At 43.5% G+C, this 18358-nt stretch overlaps 1 protein-coding gene across 9 annotated transcripts in view; it reads left to right on the top strand.

Annotated features, from left to right (window-relative positions):
- AGPAT4 (1-acylglycerol-3-phosphate O-acyltransferase 4) overlaps positions 1–18358 on the top strand; it is a 154280-nt gene that overhangs the window by 103236 nt on the left and 32686 nt on the right. For all 9 annotated transcript variants that reach the window (XR_012158120.1, XR_012158118.1, XR_012158117.1 and 6 more), the window contains 2 exons: positions 6582–6743; positions 10579–10732. Coding sequence is in view for 3 of the 9 variants with exons in the window: in XM_073337852.1 (XP_073193953.1) it covers positions 6582–6743; positions 10579–10732 (316 nt within the window). In the remaining 6 variants the exon portion in view is untranslated. The remainder of the gene's footprint in view (positions 1–6581; positions 6744–10578; positions 10733–18358) is intronic.

The raw sequence follows: 18358 nt of genomic DNA, 5'->3' as shown, positions 1-18358 counted from the left end.
TAGCAGACTCCCACCACTACATCACTCTTGTTGCACACACTTCTAAACTTAATCCAGAGACACTTAGGTTTTTCTGCAGTTTCGTACCGGAGCTCTGAGCAGTCATACTGCTCCCTTACATACAGTGCTACTCCCCCACTTTTTCTGCCCTGCCTGTCCTTCCTGAACAGTTTATAACCATCCATGACAGTACTCCAGTCATGTGAGTTATCCCACCAAGTCTCTGTTATTCCGATCACGTCATAGTTCCTTGACATCACCAGGACCTCCAGTTCTCCCTGCTTGTTTCCAAGGCTTTGTGCATTTGTATATAAGCACTTGAGATAACCTGTCGATCGCCCCTCATTCCCAGTATGAGGCACGAGCCCTCCCCTCACAGACATTCCTGCCTGTGCTTCCTCCCGGTATCCCGCTTTCCCACTTACCTCAGGGCTTTGGTCTCCTTCCCCCGGTGAACCTAGTTTAAAGCCCTCCTCACTAGGTTAGCCAGCCTGCTGGCAAAGATGCTCTTCCCTCTCTTTGTAAGATGGAGCCCGTCTCTGCCCAGCACTCCTCCTTCTTGGAACACCATCCCATGGTCAAAGAAACCAAAGCCTTCTCTCCGACACCACCTGCGTAGCCATTCATTGACTTCCACGATTCGACGCTCCCTACCTAGGCCTTTTCCTTCCACGGGGAGGATGGACGAGAACACCACTTGCGCCTCCAACTCCTTTATCCTTCTTCCTAGAGCCACATAGTCCGCAGTGATCCGCTCAAGGTCATTCTTGGCAGTATCATTGGTGCCCACGTGGAGAAGCAGGAAGGGGTAGCGATCCGAGGGCTTGATGAGTCTCGGCAGTCTCTCCGTCACATCGCGAATCTTAGCCCCTGGCAAGCAGCAGACTTCTCGGTTTTCCCGGTCAGGGCGGCAGATAGATGACTCAGTCCCCCGGAGGAGAGAGTCCCCGACCACCACCACCTGCCTTCTCCTCTTGGGAGTGGTGGTCGTGGAACCCCCAACCTCAGGACATCGCATCTCATGCCTTCCAACCAGCGGAGTCTCCTTCTGCTTTCTCGCCCCAGACATATCATCTGGTCCACTCTCCGCAACGATACCTGTAGAGAGAACATGAAAGCGGTTAGTTACCTGTGTCTGTGTTACTGGAACCCGGACATTCCGCTTACCTCTTCTGGAGGTAACATGTTGCCAAGCTTCTTCACTGGCCTCTTGGCTCCTCTGTGCAACCTGCTCTATATCTGTAGAGCTTTGTGCCCCTAGAAGCTATCCTGAGTTTTGTCCAGAAAATCCTCAGTTTCTCGTATGCAACGCAGGGTCGTTATCTGTTGCTCCAGACCTTCAATCTTCTCTTCCAATATGGAGACCAGCTTGCACTTTGTACAGACAAAGTCGCTTCTGTCCTGTGGAAGAAAGACAAACATGGCACATCCAGTGCAGGTCACAACAGCACAACAATCAGATCATCAAAACATTTCACAGCAAATAATTTATCAGTCAGATTTAGCCTATTTGCTACTAGCAGTTTGAAGTTATGAAACAAATTGTTGTTGGCTCTTTAAGTGGTTTAGTTTTCTGTCAGTATGTGGTGTTCACGGTTTAAGCTGTGTTGGTTAGCTAGCTGGGACTACACAGATAAGTAACGAGGGGTTTTCTTTAAGTGGATAAGTATGCAAACGCTTGCACAAATCTAAAATTCAGTTGTTGTGGTTACTCATGTATATGTAAAATTGAAATTTGCTTTCTGCAGCCATTCATACAAGTGGAACTTGATCACACAGGTGTTTGTAACTAAACATACAAGTGCATACACAACCAAAGCTAATTCATTTCCGAGCTGGATTGAGTATATGAAGAAATATATCCTTTCTGTTATCATCCAGCTTTAATCCCTGCAGGCATCCTGGTAATCACATATGCGATTGTAATATAGTTCTGGAGCCTTAAAATCCCTCCTTTTCTGCAGGAAGGCAATATCTTATGTGCCGTCACCCGGTGGTGGTCAATGGAATTTCTCTTGCAGGGAAGGTGAAATTTAAAGGCTACAGAAGAGGATTAGTATGTTACAAAGAAACAGTTCATTAAAAGGAGTGATAATGGGATAAAGTAAATTCTGTGGATGCATGCTTTCCTCCATTCTTCTGCATGTTATATATGCACAGAGCAGGTTCTAGTTCTATATACTGGGAGAAAGGAGGGGATAATTTGTCTATTACAAGTCTAATTTATTCCTCCCACACGAGAACAGTCTTGCTAATGTATCTCATTGAAAAGCTTCCTTCCTGTAGTTAGTTCTCTGTAATTAGAGAGTTCCTTCTACACTTAATGCAGACTTCTGGCACAAAATAGCATAAGATGCTTTAGTTTCTCTTCATATGCATCTAAGAGAGATTATCCGCTTCAGTGCAAAAACGAAGTTTTGGGGGAAGCCGTTGGCAGAAGAAAACAAGAAACAAATCCAATATTGCCTTGAGTATTCGCATACTGGGCAGAATTCAAGTGTCCAAATTGCCTCTGCATACGTTCCTTATCTCTAGCATAGATATTCACTTAAATACTTTTAAACCATCATTCCAGCATGTCATTTTCTATTTAATCAAAAATGGGGGAGAATAGAGAATTTACCACCGCATGTAACTCTGAGTTTTTGCATATGCTAAGACAGCATAATTAAACAGTAGATGGTGACAAGAAATGGTTAGAACCTTTATTGTGCTTTGGAGGCATAACCTATGTAGACTCAGATTACCGCCAGAAGGGATCATGAGATCATCGACTTTGACCTTTTGCATAACGCAGAATTTCACCGTTACCCTTGTATTCAATTGTCGTTGAAGCTGTGCTGCAGTGGCCCTGTTGCAGGTCAATCTTATCTTTTCTGCTTTTCGGTACAGTACATATTGACTATTATCGGTGTATTACAAGACAAAGATTGTTCCCTCTTTTGGGCAACATGTTTGCCTACCTCAAGGGTGGCCAACCTGAGCCTGAGAAGGAGCCAGAATTTACCAATGTACATTGCCAAAGAGCCACAGTAATACGTCATCAGCTTCCCCACCTCACCTGCTCCCTGCGTCTCTCACTCACCGGTGCCTCCCGCACCTCCCGATCGGCTGTTTTGTGGCATGCAGGAGGCTCCAGGGGCTGAGGGGGGAGGAGCGAGGGCACAGCAGGCTCAAGGGAGGAGGCAGGAAGAGGTGGAGTGGGGGCAGGGCCTGTGGCAAAGCCAGGGGTTGAGCAGTGAGCACCCCCCCAGCACATTGGAAAGTTGGCGCCTGTAGCTCCAGCCCTGGAGTTGGTGCCTATACAAGGAGCCGCATATTAACGTCTGAAGAACTGCATGTGGCTCCAGAGCCACAGGTTGGCCACCCCTGGCCTACCTAATTCTGGTCTGGCTTTCTTTTTGCTTCCAGCTGCAATTCAAGGTGCTTGGTTTTGTTCTGTAAAGCTGTGTGGCTATTTGGAATACCACATGGTTCTTCCCCACCTTATGGTTGTAGCAGCTGAGATTAGCTGAGGCACCTGAGTTAATGGTTCCTAGATTTAAATATCTGGGGTCAGGGTACTGTCAGGGAGGGATCTTAGCTGAAATTTTCTTCCTTTGCTGGTGTGAAACAGCCTGGATTTGTTGATCTTTTGGCACAGTGCAAGGTCCACTTCGAGTTTTTGCAGGGGGAAGGGGGAATCTTTAATATATTCATGCAGTACAGTTGGCTTTCTGCAGACACCTTGACAATACCCAACAGGCATGCTCTAAATGTGGATATATAGCTCTGTAACTGTTTAGTGTGAGGCAGTGTATAGTTTGTGACTGCTTCTAATTAATGCATAATACAATACATCCCATTTCCTTACACTGCACTCTATGCACCCATGAGGTTTCTTTCCCATTTAATGCTGTGGTCCTTCACACTTCTATAGCATCTGCTATCTGAGGATCCCAGAATGCTCCAAAAACACAAAGTAACCCTCGCAGCCTTTCCTGGTCAGCACTTGATTGGAAACAAGAGGGGCAAGTATTGTTAAAGGAACAGAGTTCAGGTTGTGCAGTTGACATATGACCTTAACTGTGCATTTTTTTTTTCTTTTAGACGGTTTGTTTTTTGTAAGAACTGTAATGTTATGTTAAAGAGACGCAAGCAACTTGAAAGTCACGCTTCCATCTGAAAATAGTTACTGATAGAAATAACCACTAAATATACTATAATGAAAGACAAAGAAAAATATTTGTCTAATTTTTTCCTGTTTGTTTTCTGGTACTTGGTGCATTTGAGACCACTTAGTGAGTTTCACTGGTTTGTTGATGTATATCCTTCCCAGGCTCTGCCAGAGGGTGTTTACTAGTAATAGCAAAGCAGAAACTAAAAAGGCATCAGGCAAGAGTGGGGGGTTGGGGGGCAGGCGGGGAGGAGAAGGGAAGTGAAGCTCAGCATGTTTGTTACTGTTGCATGCTCAGGCCCATTTTAAGAGACTGTTCTGAATGTTAGCAGAAAAACCCTTATTTTTTCTAACAAATTAGTTAAGAAATCACCACATTTAAAGGGTACTGTACCTGAAAACTGAACTAAAAAAAAAAGAAGAGCGTCCCTTTAAAGTTAAATATGTTAAGTATGTCAAATGTTTACAATGGGTTTTTTTCTTTGGGGCGGAAGGGTTTGTTGGTTAATGATTATGAAATATTGTGAAGTGGATTCATCATTGTACCTGGTTCCTGGCAATCCAAATAACATATACCTAGGTAGTAGGTGATGAGTATTGGTGGTAGAAAGGTATCCTAGCAGGTGGGAATGGATGCAGGGGTATCCTGAGACTGAGACCGAGACAAGGGAGCTAACAATTATACGGGAAGGACCAATGCTAGGGGCAGGAAGGGCCCCTGGAGAGCTGGGCCATGCTCAGCATAGTTGCTGCAGCGTGGTAGGGCCTATTGTAAGTATCAAATATCTGGACTGATTTTTGGAATCAGACTTGTACAAATATGAATGAGACAAAAATGGCCAGATTCATGCACAAATTGATTCTTAACTGGGTGTTCATCAGATCACTGATCAACAGAGCTGGGCCTCAGCCATGAAGCTCAGATCCTGATGGTAAACCCCCCCACCCCAAGCTGTGAGGGTAGAGGGTTCAGGGTTCTGCTTTGGGCCCATCACTACTAATTAACTAATAGAACTGAGAGGGAGGGAGGGAGAGCGGGGGTCTGTGTGCTGCAGTCTGGATGACTGGAAAAATTTAATTCCTATTTCCAGTTTTTGGAAGTTGACTTCCCCACATTTGCTCTCCTTGGCTTCTGTGTGGCTGTTACTAATAAAGCTAAGTGACGTATATTTGCCTTCTAGACTCATTAGTATTGTAGGTAGCTTAATTACTTACAGAAGTTTTCTAAGGTGGGGAGAGCAGAAAAGAAGGATGAGGCTAGAAGACGAGAACTAAGTTGTCTCTATTGCCATAGTAATGAAAAAAGCAAATGTATCTCTGATAGTCATTACTTGAATGTCGAGTTCACCCATTGTCACTAGTCAAATCTGATGTCCAAGCACTTGGCTACAGCGCTTTATGATGATAGAACAAATGCACAATGGACCCCCTTATTGCTGCATCTACCCTGTAGAAAATGGAACTTATTTCAGTCAGTGCTGGAGCAACATTTCACACAGCTTTATTCTTCATTCTGACCATTAAATAACCAAACAAACTGCAAGACCGTTTAGAGTTGAGCTGGTTAGGAAGGGAGGAAAGGAACAATAAAACACATTGTGGAAAGGTTGTTTTTTGAGAGGAAGGAAAGTATTGCATTTAGGACCCTGGACTGGGACTTGAGAGTAGTATTACTGACTTCATCATAGACCACATGCGTGACCTTGGACAAGTCACTTGAATCTCTTTGTATCCCATCTATAGAATGGAGCCAATGCTTCCTTTCTCTATGGGGGTATTGTGAAGAGAAATTCATTGATATATGAGTGGTGCTGAGGGAATACGGTGATGAGAGCTATAGAAAAGCCTATACGTAACTAAATTTTTCCCCATGAACTTTGTAAGTTGTATGGGTAGACTGCTGATTGTGATGCAGACAGTCAAAAAATTCAACAACAGATTGTTCAGATTCAATAACAAAGACCTGCAAAAAGAAGTTCTCTTTCCCTCATAACATCTAATCCTGTTAGCCCAGCATGGAAGCATATTGGCAGGATCTCTTAAAGGAGCTTGTGCTGCCACTGCCCATGCTGTACTGGTTCTCTGGATAAATCAAGAATTTAATTCTTTGTGACTGGCAGCCTAACCCCTTGCATGAGTTCCTCGCTTTCCAAAACAATTTAGCTGATGTGGGTTTTTAAAATTGTATATAACCTCCTTTTATGCACATAGTTGGGGCCAAATTCTGCTCCCTACCTGATGTTGTGAAGAACCTTTGAGTGTTAAAACCAATGATACAAGCTGCACAGTAAGATACTATTCAGCGTGAGTCAGTGTATTGGCATTTGGCCCTTTGTGTGTCATGTACCCATAAAATTCAATAAACAGATTTTTATTTTTTTTTAAAAGAAACAATGTAATGCTTTTCTTATGCTCTTCCTTGCAGAGTTCCAAAGTGCTTGCAAAAAAGGAACTTTCTTATGTGCCTATCATTGGTTGGATGTGGTATTTCCTAGAGATAGTCTTCTGCAAGCGTAAATGGGAGGAAGATCGGAAAATTGTCATGCAGAGCTTGCTCAATATCCGGGATTACCCTGAAAATTTTTGGGTAAGTGGTGACAGGGGAGTGGAGTTTAGGGCACTGTTGTTTCTCGAGGGACAGAGAACATAACTGCAACAGGCCTTCACTGGGCCAATGCTGTGAATTTGTTTTAGTGTTTCATGAACTTCCCAGAAAAAGTCAGAGAACAATGAGGAGATAGGAATAGCACCTTGGATACAGAAAGGAAACCGGTTAGACCTGCTGAAGGGATTTTCTCATCACCTTCTGAATGCTTCATCTGCATATTTAACAAGATGTGTATACTGCAGGAGCATGGTGCATTGGGGGTTAGAGCAGATGATCCATCTCTAATTTCTGTGGGACAAATCCTTGCTCTGTGTTACTAGTAGAGTTAGTCAAATGCCACAAAATATTTCCTTTCATTTAAAAATAAGCTCACTTTGGCAATGCTCAGCCCCTTTGTGTTTACTTTCCACTAATCTTCCAGCAATCAATTTGTTCTCATGCATGTGCTGATGGGGAAATTACATTTTAGGCTCTCATATATGAATAATTTCACCAGAAATGGTATATTTTATATAGGATGGGACACTGTTTAGTGGCACTGCATTTACGGGTCTATAGTTTTCTGTCCTCACCACATTCATAGATAAAACGTAATTGCATCTGCAGCTGGGAATCATAGAAATCATAGTAATGTAGAGCTGGAAGGCACCTCAAGACAGGTGCCGACTTCCATAGTTCCCAGGGGGTGCTCAACCCCCACTCCACCCCTTCCCTCAAACCCCCGCCCTGCCTCTTCCCGCCCCCAGCACCTCCTGCATGCTGCTGAACAGCTGATCACGGCGGGCAGGAGGCGCTGGGAGGGATGGGGAGGAGCTCATCTGCAGGGCTTCCAGTAGGTGCTGAGCACCCGCTATTTTTTTTTCCGTGAGTGCTCCAGTCCTGGAGCACCCATGGAGTCAGTGCCTATGGCTCAAGAGGTCATCTAGTCCATCCCTTTGACTGAGACAGCATGCAGTAAACCTAGACCATCCCTGATAGGTGTTTGTCCAGGCTGTTCTTAAAAGCCTCCAGTGATATGTATTCCACAATCACCCTAGGTTAGGTAACCTTCCAGTGCTAAATTACCCTTTTAGTTAGAAAGTTTTTCCAAATATCCAGCCTGTATATCTCTTGCTGTAAACTAAGCTGCTTGTTTCTTGTCCTGCCCTCAGTGGATATAGAGAACAATTGATCACCATCCTCTTTTTATAACAATCTTTTATGTATTTGAAGACTGTTACCATGTCCCCCTTCAGCCTTCTCATCTCTAGGCTAAACAAGCCAAGTCTTTCAACCTTTCCTTCTGGGTCATGTTTTCTAAACCTTTTATCATTTTTGTTGCTCTCCTCTGGACTCCTGCCAGTTGGTTCACATCTTTCTTTAAGTGTGGGTGCCTGAAACTAGACGCAATACTTAAGCTGAGGCCTCACCAGTGCTGTGTTAAGTGGAAATATTACCTTCTGTGTCTTGCGTACAATACTCTTATGAAGAGTGTAGTCAGATTCTTAGGACACAATAAAAGGATGGGCTCCCCTAAAGACTTGCCAGAACCCTTCCTATCCATTCTAGATATTTTATATGGCCCTCATTACTGCAGTATCTGTAGATCTCACAATCTTTAATGTACTTATCCTTGAAACACCCATGTAAAGTAGGGAAATGCTGTTTTCCCCATCTGTAAAAAGGGGATATGAGATGGAGAGAAACTAAATGACAGTCATACAGGCAGTCTGTAGCAGAGCACAGACTTGAACCCAGCTCTCCCAAGGCTGGTGCTCTAACCAATGGATGGGCATATACTTCCTCTCTAGCACCAAGGCTATTTAAGAGCCAGGATTTGTTCACACCCATCTCACCACTAGGAAACATGCATTTACATGTAATTACTTGTGCTGTAGCCGGGGGGCTCTACAGGGCCATGATGCAGGTTAGTACAGCTCCTCTTCTCTATGGAAATTAAAATAACTGATCTTTGTTATCTCATTGGGAGCACTGTGTCATGACTATGTTCAGGTATCAAACCCTCAGGCTATATGGTTTATATTGATGGAATGTGAATGGGATTATTCCCCAAAAAGCTATTTCCTCCTCAGCATCTTACAGCCCATGTATCTTTGTAGCTGTCCATGCTATTGAACTTTAAAAGGTGGAAGAAAATGACATCTTGGTGGAAAATTAGTGATGATGGTGTGACATTACCCACGGTACAATCTGGACTGTTGAGCAGCTGTGTCCTCTTAATTCTCTAGTCTGAGCTGCCTTTTAAACTGTTATGCTGTCAGAACATCCACTCCTGGCCTGCTCTCCCAGCCTTCAGCATGCAAATTCACCCCCAGCTAAATACAGGAGCCCTCTGACCAGTCCTTCATGAATTACATATAAGGCAACACCTGCACATCCTTAGTCCCAGCCTTGTTCCCCCATAAATGTGTCTTGTACTGTCTAGCACACTACTGAGCAATGCAAGCTCATAGAAAGTTCATTTCAGCAGTTAATGATACATGCAATAGCAGTGTTATCCCAAATGGAGGTACCCTCACACTTTAATCCAAACACACTCGTTAAGATCAAAACAATAAGATAAGTTTATTAACTACAGAAATAGATTTTAAGTGATTACAAATGATGAGGCATAAAAGTCAGGATTGGTTACAAAAGAAAATAAGAGGAAAATGCAGGCTAATATCTTAAGCTAAGTGAATTTAAAAGCAAAGGTTTTGTCTCGCCATACGCTGTTGTAAATTTCACAAGCTGAGTCTCCTTTCAGCCTGGGACCCTTCCCGCTTAGTTCAGTGATTTGAGAGTCAGTGATGCCATGGAGGAGAGGTGAAATGAGGGCCACTCTGTCTCTGTCTCTTTCTCTCTCTCATACCACCCTCCCCTCTTTGAGAATTACCCCCGACTGGGGTGCAGGCAACAAGTAGTCTTTTGCGGATGTGAGGGTTGGACCATCTCTGTGACTAAATGTAAATTTCTTATTTGCACCTTCCCATTAGTGAAGAATGGCTGCTTAAGCCGGTGATAACTCTTTAACACCTGGCTGGGCCAGTGAGTTTTTGTCTCTGAAAAACTGGTTCATGGGTGTTACGCAGAATTATAACACACTTCAGTAACCATCATACAGTAGACTCTTATAACCTCTCATATAGTGTTGCTACACATACTTTACTAGGACAATAATGTTCAGCAGGCTGATGTTTCAAATGATACCTCACAAGGCATACTTTGTACATAATTTATCGTAGTCTTGTAAAAGTGGTGAACATAATAGTATAGACTGTCATAGATGGGTCCCTTCTGTAAATATTTATTGGGAATGGGCCTGAGAGGCCAACCATGAAATATGGATCGAGATCTAGATTTGAACTTTCCCATAGTTGAGGGGAGTTGGAATCTGAAGTTCTGGTTTGGGCCTGTCTCTAGTACATCCCCTTTGAGGAGATGATGATGATAATATGTATACTACTCAGTCAGAACAGAAGTCCTAGTGCACTGCCTTGGTGCTCCTCATGGTAACCAGCCTCTGTTATCACTGGAGAACTTTTTTTTTTGGTCTGCTGTGATGATATAAGAAAGGGAGTGGCTTTATTGAAAGAAACACTTGCATTTCTTGCTCAAAATTCCACAGATCACCGTAGTCTGAGCTGTAATACCAGACAAAAGAGCTATTGGGAGGAAAGTAAGGTATTTCAAGATTTTTGTTTCCTTTCACCCACTTCATTCCCAAAATACAGCTAAGAAGAAGGAAGGTTTAAAGAAACCCAAACTAGTGACTGTTTGTTTTGTGATCAATGTGTGAGCTGGTTTTGTAACTACAGCCCTGTCTTGCTTTCAGTTCTTGATACACTGTGAGGGCACGAGATTCACAGAGCAGAAGCACCAAATCAGCATGCAGGTTGCTGAAGCCAAAGGCCTGCCTAAGCTCAAGTATCATCTGCTGCCCCGGACAAAGGGATTTGCTGTCACCGTGCAATGTTTGAGAAATGTAGGTAAGGAAAGTGTCACAGAGCAAATTCTAAATGATCATTTCAGTCTCCTGCTGTCATCCTGCCTTGTTCTTTTTCCTCTAGAATGTGTGTCTGTAAAATTAAACTAGAATCCCCATTGATCTATATTTCTACCAGCTCACAAAGACTAATGGATTAGGACTGTACAGCAAAATTCACAGAGGCGGCTCTGCTAACTTGTTTTTGCTTACTCTGGAACTGGTAATCACCGTTCAATGGCCCTGTCCTAAGGGCATAGCTTCAGAAGGTTGGACAGGAAACCCATTTAATGCTTATTGTCCCCAAAGTCCATGCCTGTCTGGCACATTTAAATCTAGTTGTTTGAACTACTTACACTTTCAAGTCTCACATCTGTCTCATCTCCCCCTTAGACAAGTGGACATTAACAAGGGTGGCTGTCCAGGACACCACAGGGACCCACTAACTTATTTCCTGGACAGAGCATTAGTGACCAAATTTGCATTCCCTTTAACCTGAAGCATTTCCATATCATAATCTTGGGACACCAGGCTCCATTTTAGCAACTAGGCATTCATCTTTTCATTTGATGCAACCAAGTGAGTGATCAGTATACACAATGAAACATCTGAAAAGATAGGGCTGCAATTTGTTGAGGGCCTTCTCTCAGGGAAGCAGTTTCTTGCTCAGATGCATAATGAGGTGTCTCCCCCCTTTTCATCCCTTTGCATGGGCACAGACCTATGTCAAAGGTGTCTCTAAAACCCACAAATGATGTGTCAAAGATTGGGCTTACCAGAACCGAGTCTGTACTCAGGGCTTTCTTCAGTTCGCAGAAGGCCTGTTGACAGTGTTCAGATCCTGGTTCACCCTTTTTACATAGATCAGTGATGGGGCAGTCAGGGTTCTGAAGTGAGGGACGAATCTCCTGTAATATCCTGACATCTCAATACACGATTGTATCTTTTCTTCCTTGTATTGGGAGTGGGACAATTCTTAATGGCTTCTACTTTTGTAGGTTCTGGTTTTATGCAGCTCCTCCCCACTCTGTGACTGAGACCCCACTTCTGCCATTCCAACCTTCCATTTCTCCATCTTCACAGTCAGGCCTGCTGTTTGAATGCTGTGAAGCATGCTCCTTACATGGGTCGCATTCTCTTCCCATGTCTGGCTGAAGATGCAAATATCTGTGTGTGCCAGGTCAAACACCCCCATCCCATGTAGTAAATCATCTACTAGTTGCTAGAAGGTAGCTAGAGCCCCCTTGAGGTCAAAAGGTGGGACCAAGAACTCAGAGCCCGATTAGGGTGGTAAATGCTGATTTAAGCCTAGCATCTGAGGCCAGTGGCCCCTGCCAGTAACTTTTACTGAGGTCAGTTGTGGTCAGGAATTGGGGCTCCTCCCAACTTGGACAGGATCTCCTCTGTTCTAGGCATGGGGTATGTATCAGATGTTATGATGATACTGAGCTTTCTGTAATCTCCACAGACTCTGACCCAGGCTTCTTAGGTACCAGTACATTGGGGGATGCCCATGGACTATTGGCCATTGGATCATCCCTGACTCCAGCATATCGGCAATTTCTCTCTCCAGGCTCTGGGCTGTTTTCCCAGTAATCTTGAAGGATGAACTTTTAATTGGACAGCAGGCAAGATGTGTATAGGCTTATTGGAAAATTCCTAGTGGTAAGCCTGCAGCTTTGCTCTGAGTTCTGCTTGCTACGTGGGGGTTAAGTGATCAGAGAGAGATGAGGAGTCCAGGGAGGGGCTGTCCCCTGTTTCTGCTACCAAATCTATGAGGAGAACCTCCTCTTTCCCCTCCCAGGGCCAGATTCTCTCTGCCGTAATATCTTGTCATGTTCACACATACACTCAGTGTCGATGGGAGCGATTTAGATAGCTCAGCCACATGGTTTACCTCATTGAAATGTTTGATTTAAAACAGTCCTTCCCAGGCAGCATGGAATTTATTCTTGTGCACTGAAATGAGCACCATAATTTTCTCAGCTGTATCATATGTCCAAGCATATGCAGTGTGATCATATCAAACTTTGTTTGTCCCGAGCTTAAGCTAGATTTTCCTGGGTGAAATGCAGGGACTCAGTGAGTATTTCCCGAAAGGCCAACACATGCTTCATTATGTACTCTTCGTCGGGAGAGGTTGTACTTTCCCACTCTTCTCTCGTTAGGGCCAGGGGGCTTTGTACTCTCCTCCCATACAGAGAGCAGTTCAAAAGGGGAGGATCCTGTGGATTTCTGGGGAACCTCCCAATAGGGAAACACCAGCTAAGGTAAACATTTAACCTAGTCGCTGCGGTGTGGGTCCACAAAAATTTTCAACATTTGAAGGGTTTCTTTAAATCTCTCGAATAGCCTGTTAATCTGGGTGGTAGGAAGGTGACCAGAAGTGTTGAATCCCACATCTCTCTCTCGTCCCTTCATGTAGGACAGATGTAAAGTTTGCCCCCGATCCGTCAAAACCTCATGAGGAAACCCTACCTGGCTACATACTTCTAGCAGGGCATCAGTCATTTTGTCTGCCTTTATAGAAGACAGAGCTACCGCTTCTGGATAGCGGGTAGTGTAAACTACTACTATCAGAATATATTTTTTCTCCATCTGGGTAACTATGCTAAGGGGCGCCCCAAGGTCCTCCATAACCGTCTGAAAGGGTTCCTCTATGATGGGAATGAGAATTAGGACAGCCTTACCCTTGTCCTGGCCCTTCCTTACTCTCTGGCATGGGTCACAGGACTTGCAGTGTTTTTGCACTGCCTCAGAAACCCAAGGCCAGTAGATATTCTGGAGTAAGTGCTTTTTAGTGTTCTGTATTCCCAAGTGCACTGAGAAAGGTATATCATGGGCTAGGCTGAGTAGCCTAAATCAGTACCACCAATTGTCTCAGTATTCCCCATGGCTCAACATTCCCAGGGAGCATACACTCCCTGTAGAGTAGCAGCTGATCCCAGAGAAACCTTTCCAGGTGACCTCCTGTCAGAGGGCTGCCAGGAGAGTCAGCTGCAACCCTAGGTTTTCTGGAGAGGGGTAAGTCAATTGTTACTGTTGGAATTCCCTAGCAGGAGCTGGGCAACTTGACTCAGCCTGGTCACTGGAACCCACTTTCCCTCGGGTTCATAATAGCGTGACCAGATGTCCCGATTTTATAGGGACAGTCCCGATATTTAGTGCTTTGTCTTATATAGGCTCCTATTACCCCCCCACACTGTCCCAATTTTTCACACTTGCGGTCTGGTCACCCTAGTTCATCAGCTGGATTCAGCTCAGTCCCAGGGCATGTATTTAGGTTGCCAGGCAGCAGCTCAGAGCTGCCTCTCTGCCTGTTAGCTTGCAGCCCAGGGTCAGAGCCAAGGGCTGCTGCTTTCTGTTTTACACTCCGAGTAACCACACAAGTGGCCTTGAGCCAGGATTCTAAGTCATTCGTCAGCAAGACCTCTGTCAGTAGCTGGGAGTGTATCCTGACATCCTTAGGCCCCTGGTTTGGCATTATTCCCTGAATGGTCATGACAATATCAGGGATGATTCTTGAGGAGTCCACCACCTCTGGGTGTGCCAGTTACTTGGGCTCCATTGTACTCAACCGCTGGGCCTTTTCCCCATCCATCTCCAATGGGAAACTTTTCATTCTCCTTTTGCATCTGAAATAATCAGGTTTACTGACTGTCAGGGCTGGATCTGGGTTTTCCATTGGTAGAGTCACTGCCCCCTGGACCCACTGTAGGCTATCACTAGCCCCTGGTCTCTCCAGCACTGGACAGTGTAACATCTTATGACCTTTTTTGTTACAGTAAAAGCATTTCAGATCCCTATGTTCCTTTGTTGGGTCCAATTAGGGTTTGCCTCCCTTCACAGGTCTGTGTTTAGCCCATTCTCCTTCTCCATTCAACTTTGTGCCACTGTCCCTTGAATTTTTTTTATCAAACCTGGGCCAGCTATCCGCATATTGCCCACTTCCTGGCTACAGTTATGTCTCTTGTCCTTGTCCGTTAACCACGATTTTAGGTCAGAGGAGCGGAGCTAGTAGAATTCTTCTAAACCTATTAATTTGTGGGCCTCATCTTCCATGGGAACTACCCGACTAGTTCCCCCATTTTCTTACAAAACCCCTAATTTGGTTTGATACCTCAGTTTAGGTCAGATCCCTTTTCTTCTGAACTCCCCAAAACTGTTTTCTTTACATTTCAGGGGTTCACCAAAAAGCTTGTTTACATCACCCATAATCTTTATACAGTAGAACCTCAGCGTTACGAACACCAGAGTTATCAACTGACCAGTCAACCACACACCTCATTTGGAACTGCAAGTACGCAACCAGGCAGCAGGAGAGACCAAAAAAAAACCCAAAACCCAAAAAATCCAGGCAAATACAGTACAGTACTGTAAAAAGAAAAGGAGTACTTGAGAGACTTAGAGACTAACAAATTTATTTGAGCATAAGCATAACCCTTCCTGTCAGCATAGGTAATGTCTACACTGAAGTGCTACAGCAGCCCAGCTGCAGCAGTGTTTTAAAGTGTAGACAAGCCTTGATTGCATCCATATACATATAGGCTTTCCAGGACACAGTATGTTTATGAGAAAACTTAATAAAACTGTCTACAATTCGGAAGTAGTACAGACAGAATGCTCATGCTCAGATAAATTGGTTAGCCTCTAAGGTGCCACAAGTACTCCTTTTCTTTTTGCGATTCATCACAGTTGTCTCTTTGCTGTCTCTTCTTTAGTTGGTCTTGGTACAATGATTACACAACTTTGCAAGTTATTTTCTGGGGATTTAGGTGCATGGCAGCCTGTAGCAAATAAAACTGTTGTGAAAACCAAAAATGGATAGAGCTACTTATTTGTGTATTGATAGCTAGCCCAGACCTAGCAATCCTTTTGGAATGGTGGATATGTGTGCAGTTAGACCACTAACGCATAGGTAAGACAACCTAATTCAGTTCAAAAGGTCCTGACCCCATTGAAGTCAATCTCAAAATTCTCACTGACTTCAACAGGATCAGATTTTCACCAAGCATATCTTGAACAATTATCTGTAACAAAATATTCTGCAGTGAGTAATGTGCTAGGTATCTCTCAGATTTTGTAGAGCTTTTCACAAGAGAGGCAGATAACATGACTGTTTAACTTTTATGACAGTGATAACCTTGTCTTTTGCAAATTGGGCAGCACAATGTAGTCCTTTTCAGTTACATGAAGGCGAGAGGGGGTATGTGTCTTATGTAGGAATTGACCAACATGTGCAATGAAGGACTAAGGAACACAATGAGAACACTGTCTCCTCAAGGAAAGTAGACAAGGGCCTGAGCCATACAGTGCTGATCAAGATTTAGACTTCCCCAAAGCTCAGGAGCTCAGGGATTTGGGATTTTGGAAAGGGCCTGTCTCCAATTTTAAAACAGTCCTTGGCCTGATTCACTCACATTGTTAAGCGTTGCAAAGCAAACAGCGTTTTGGACAGAAGAAACCTCTGTTAAGTGTATGGTTCAAGCTAGTCAGGAATTTTTTTGATGAAACATTTTTGTCAGAAAATAACAGTTCATTGAAACTGAACCTTTTCGTGGGAAAAGGTTGGTGTAATTGGCTGGCCTTCTCCCCAGCTCACAAAGAACTCACTGTCGCACGCACAGTCTTTCCAGGCAGTTTTATTTCTCCAACATAAGCAAAATACCCACACAGTTCCTTGGCCCATTTGGGCTACAGCTCCCAGGGGATTTTCCCTTTTACCTCTCTGTCCTGCTTCAGGGCATCCTGCAGGAGTCTTCCATTCTCAGCTCACTGAGGACCATCCCCAAGAATTTCCTCTTGGAGGCCCTTTTCCCCCAGAGGGTTCCCACTGCCTCCTCTCCCAGGGGACTCTGGTAGCCCCTCCCAGAGAACTTTCTGCTTCTTGCAGCTCAGTGGTTCAGACACACTGGTCCGTCTCTCTCTCATCTCTCTTCTCTTCTCCCCCCCCCCCTCGTTAAGCCCAGGTGTCCTTTTTTTAAACCTAACTGAGGTCAGCTGTCCAGTCACAGATGCACTGACCCAGTTCCTTCTTAAAGGGACCCTGTGACAGTTTCAATGGCAATTTCTAAACTTTTTTCTTTTCTTTTTTTTCCAAAATTTAAAATGGGAAATTCAGTGTCCTGTTTCAACATTTTCGAAACAAAATTCTGTTTTTCAGTTTGAAAATGCTTTGTTTTGAAATGTAGGTAAATTTATAGTAAAAGAAATGATGAAATAAAATAGGACAGAATCAAAAGAAACACTTTTACTATATGAAAAAAGGTTTTGGATTGGGTCAATTTCAATGTTTTCATTTCAATAATTTCAGTTTTTGAAAATTGTTACTACTTTGATTTTTTTTTGGTCCCAATTCGGCATGGGAAAATTGTTTGAAACCTCCAAAATTCACATGGGAAGGGAAAACCACTTCCTGCTGAACTCTAGTTATGGATTATAAAGTATTACTTTTTTTTAAAAAAAAAGAAAAAGTAATATCTGTTTCCCATATTCTGCACAAACATGACCAATTCTTGAATAAGAAAATGCAACTTGTATTAATGCCACCTTATTTATAGAAACTTTCTGGCAAATTCTGGTCTTGTTCAGTCTTTTTCTGACACCTCTATTTGTTGTGTTTTATAAATTTACACATTGTGCATTGTCTGTGCTTACCAAGTGGAAAAGCTTTGAACAAACAGAATTAATTTGAACAGTTACTTCACTTCCCAATAACAATGTTAATCCAGAGTACAATATTAATTATGTCTTTTATTTGCCAGTGTCGTGCAAGCAACAAATGAGCTTATATCCTTAAAAAGTATTCCCTTCAGGACTGATTATCATACTTTAGGTTAGTCAGACGGAAAAGGAATCTATTTTCTTCCTCTGAAGACAAGCGCTAACTGTTATGTATATAGGGTAAGACAACAGAATGAATGCTGGGTAGATCCTGTTTTTATGGTTTCTGTGCTGCTAAGTAATGATTAACCTAACAGACTCCTTATTGCACAAGTCGCATTAAACTGTCTCATTACCACTGTTTTTATCCTTTAAGATGTAATACAGGGATTAATAAGCACTTTTTACCCTAAGAGGCTTTTAAAATATGAGACCTTGAAAAGATGGATCCTTCCTATCTTTAGTGTGCAAACATGCAACTAGGAATGTGTTTCAGTGGGGGTTTCGTGTTTTTGTTTGGTTTTTATTTCCAATAATAAGTAGCAGCTGAAAACACCTTGCAAACATGGACATTTAAAACCAGGGCTGGGCTGGATTTCAGAGTGGAATATAAATAGTCTGCATATGGTGGCTGGTTATTGCAGAACTGTGCCCTGCAGTTCTATACTAAACTCTAAAAGATCAAACCAAACTTCCTACACACGATGAACCCAGTTCTTTTCTCAACTGGTTTTACATCTATTGACTTAAGTGGAATCACTCTGGATGTACCCAGGGGCAGGGATACCTGGGAGGAGAATTGGGCCATGTTGTTTGGGCTTGCTGAGCAGGCGTTAGGGTTTCCAGCTCAATATCTGTTCATACGGGATGTCTGATCCCACAGTTAGAGGAAAAATTCTATACAGTGCAAAGTCAAAATTTGTAACATGTTTCCAGGAGAGAGAATTAACAGATTTAGGGCTCGTCC

This window comes from Lepidochelys kempii, chromosome 3 (genome assembly GCF_965140265.1).
Source record: "Lepidochelys kempii isolate rLepKem1 chromosome 3, rLepKem1.hap2, whole genome shotgun sequence".
NCBI lineage: Eukaryota > Metazoa > Chordata > Testudines > Cheloniidae > Lepidochelys > Lepidochelys kempii.
Note: the sequence above shows the minus strand (reverse complement) of the source record. Positions and strands in the feature narration are given on the sequence as shown.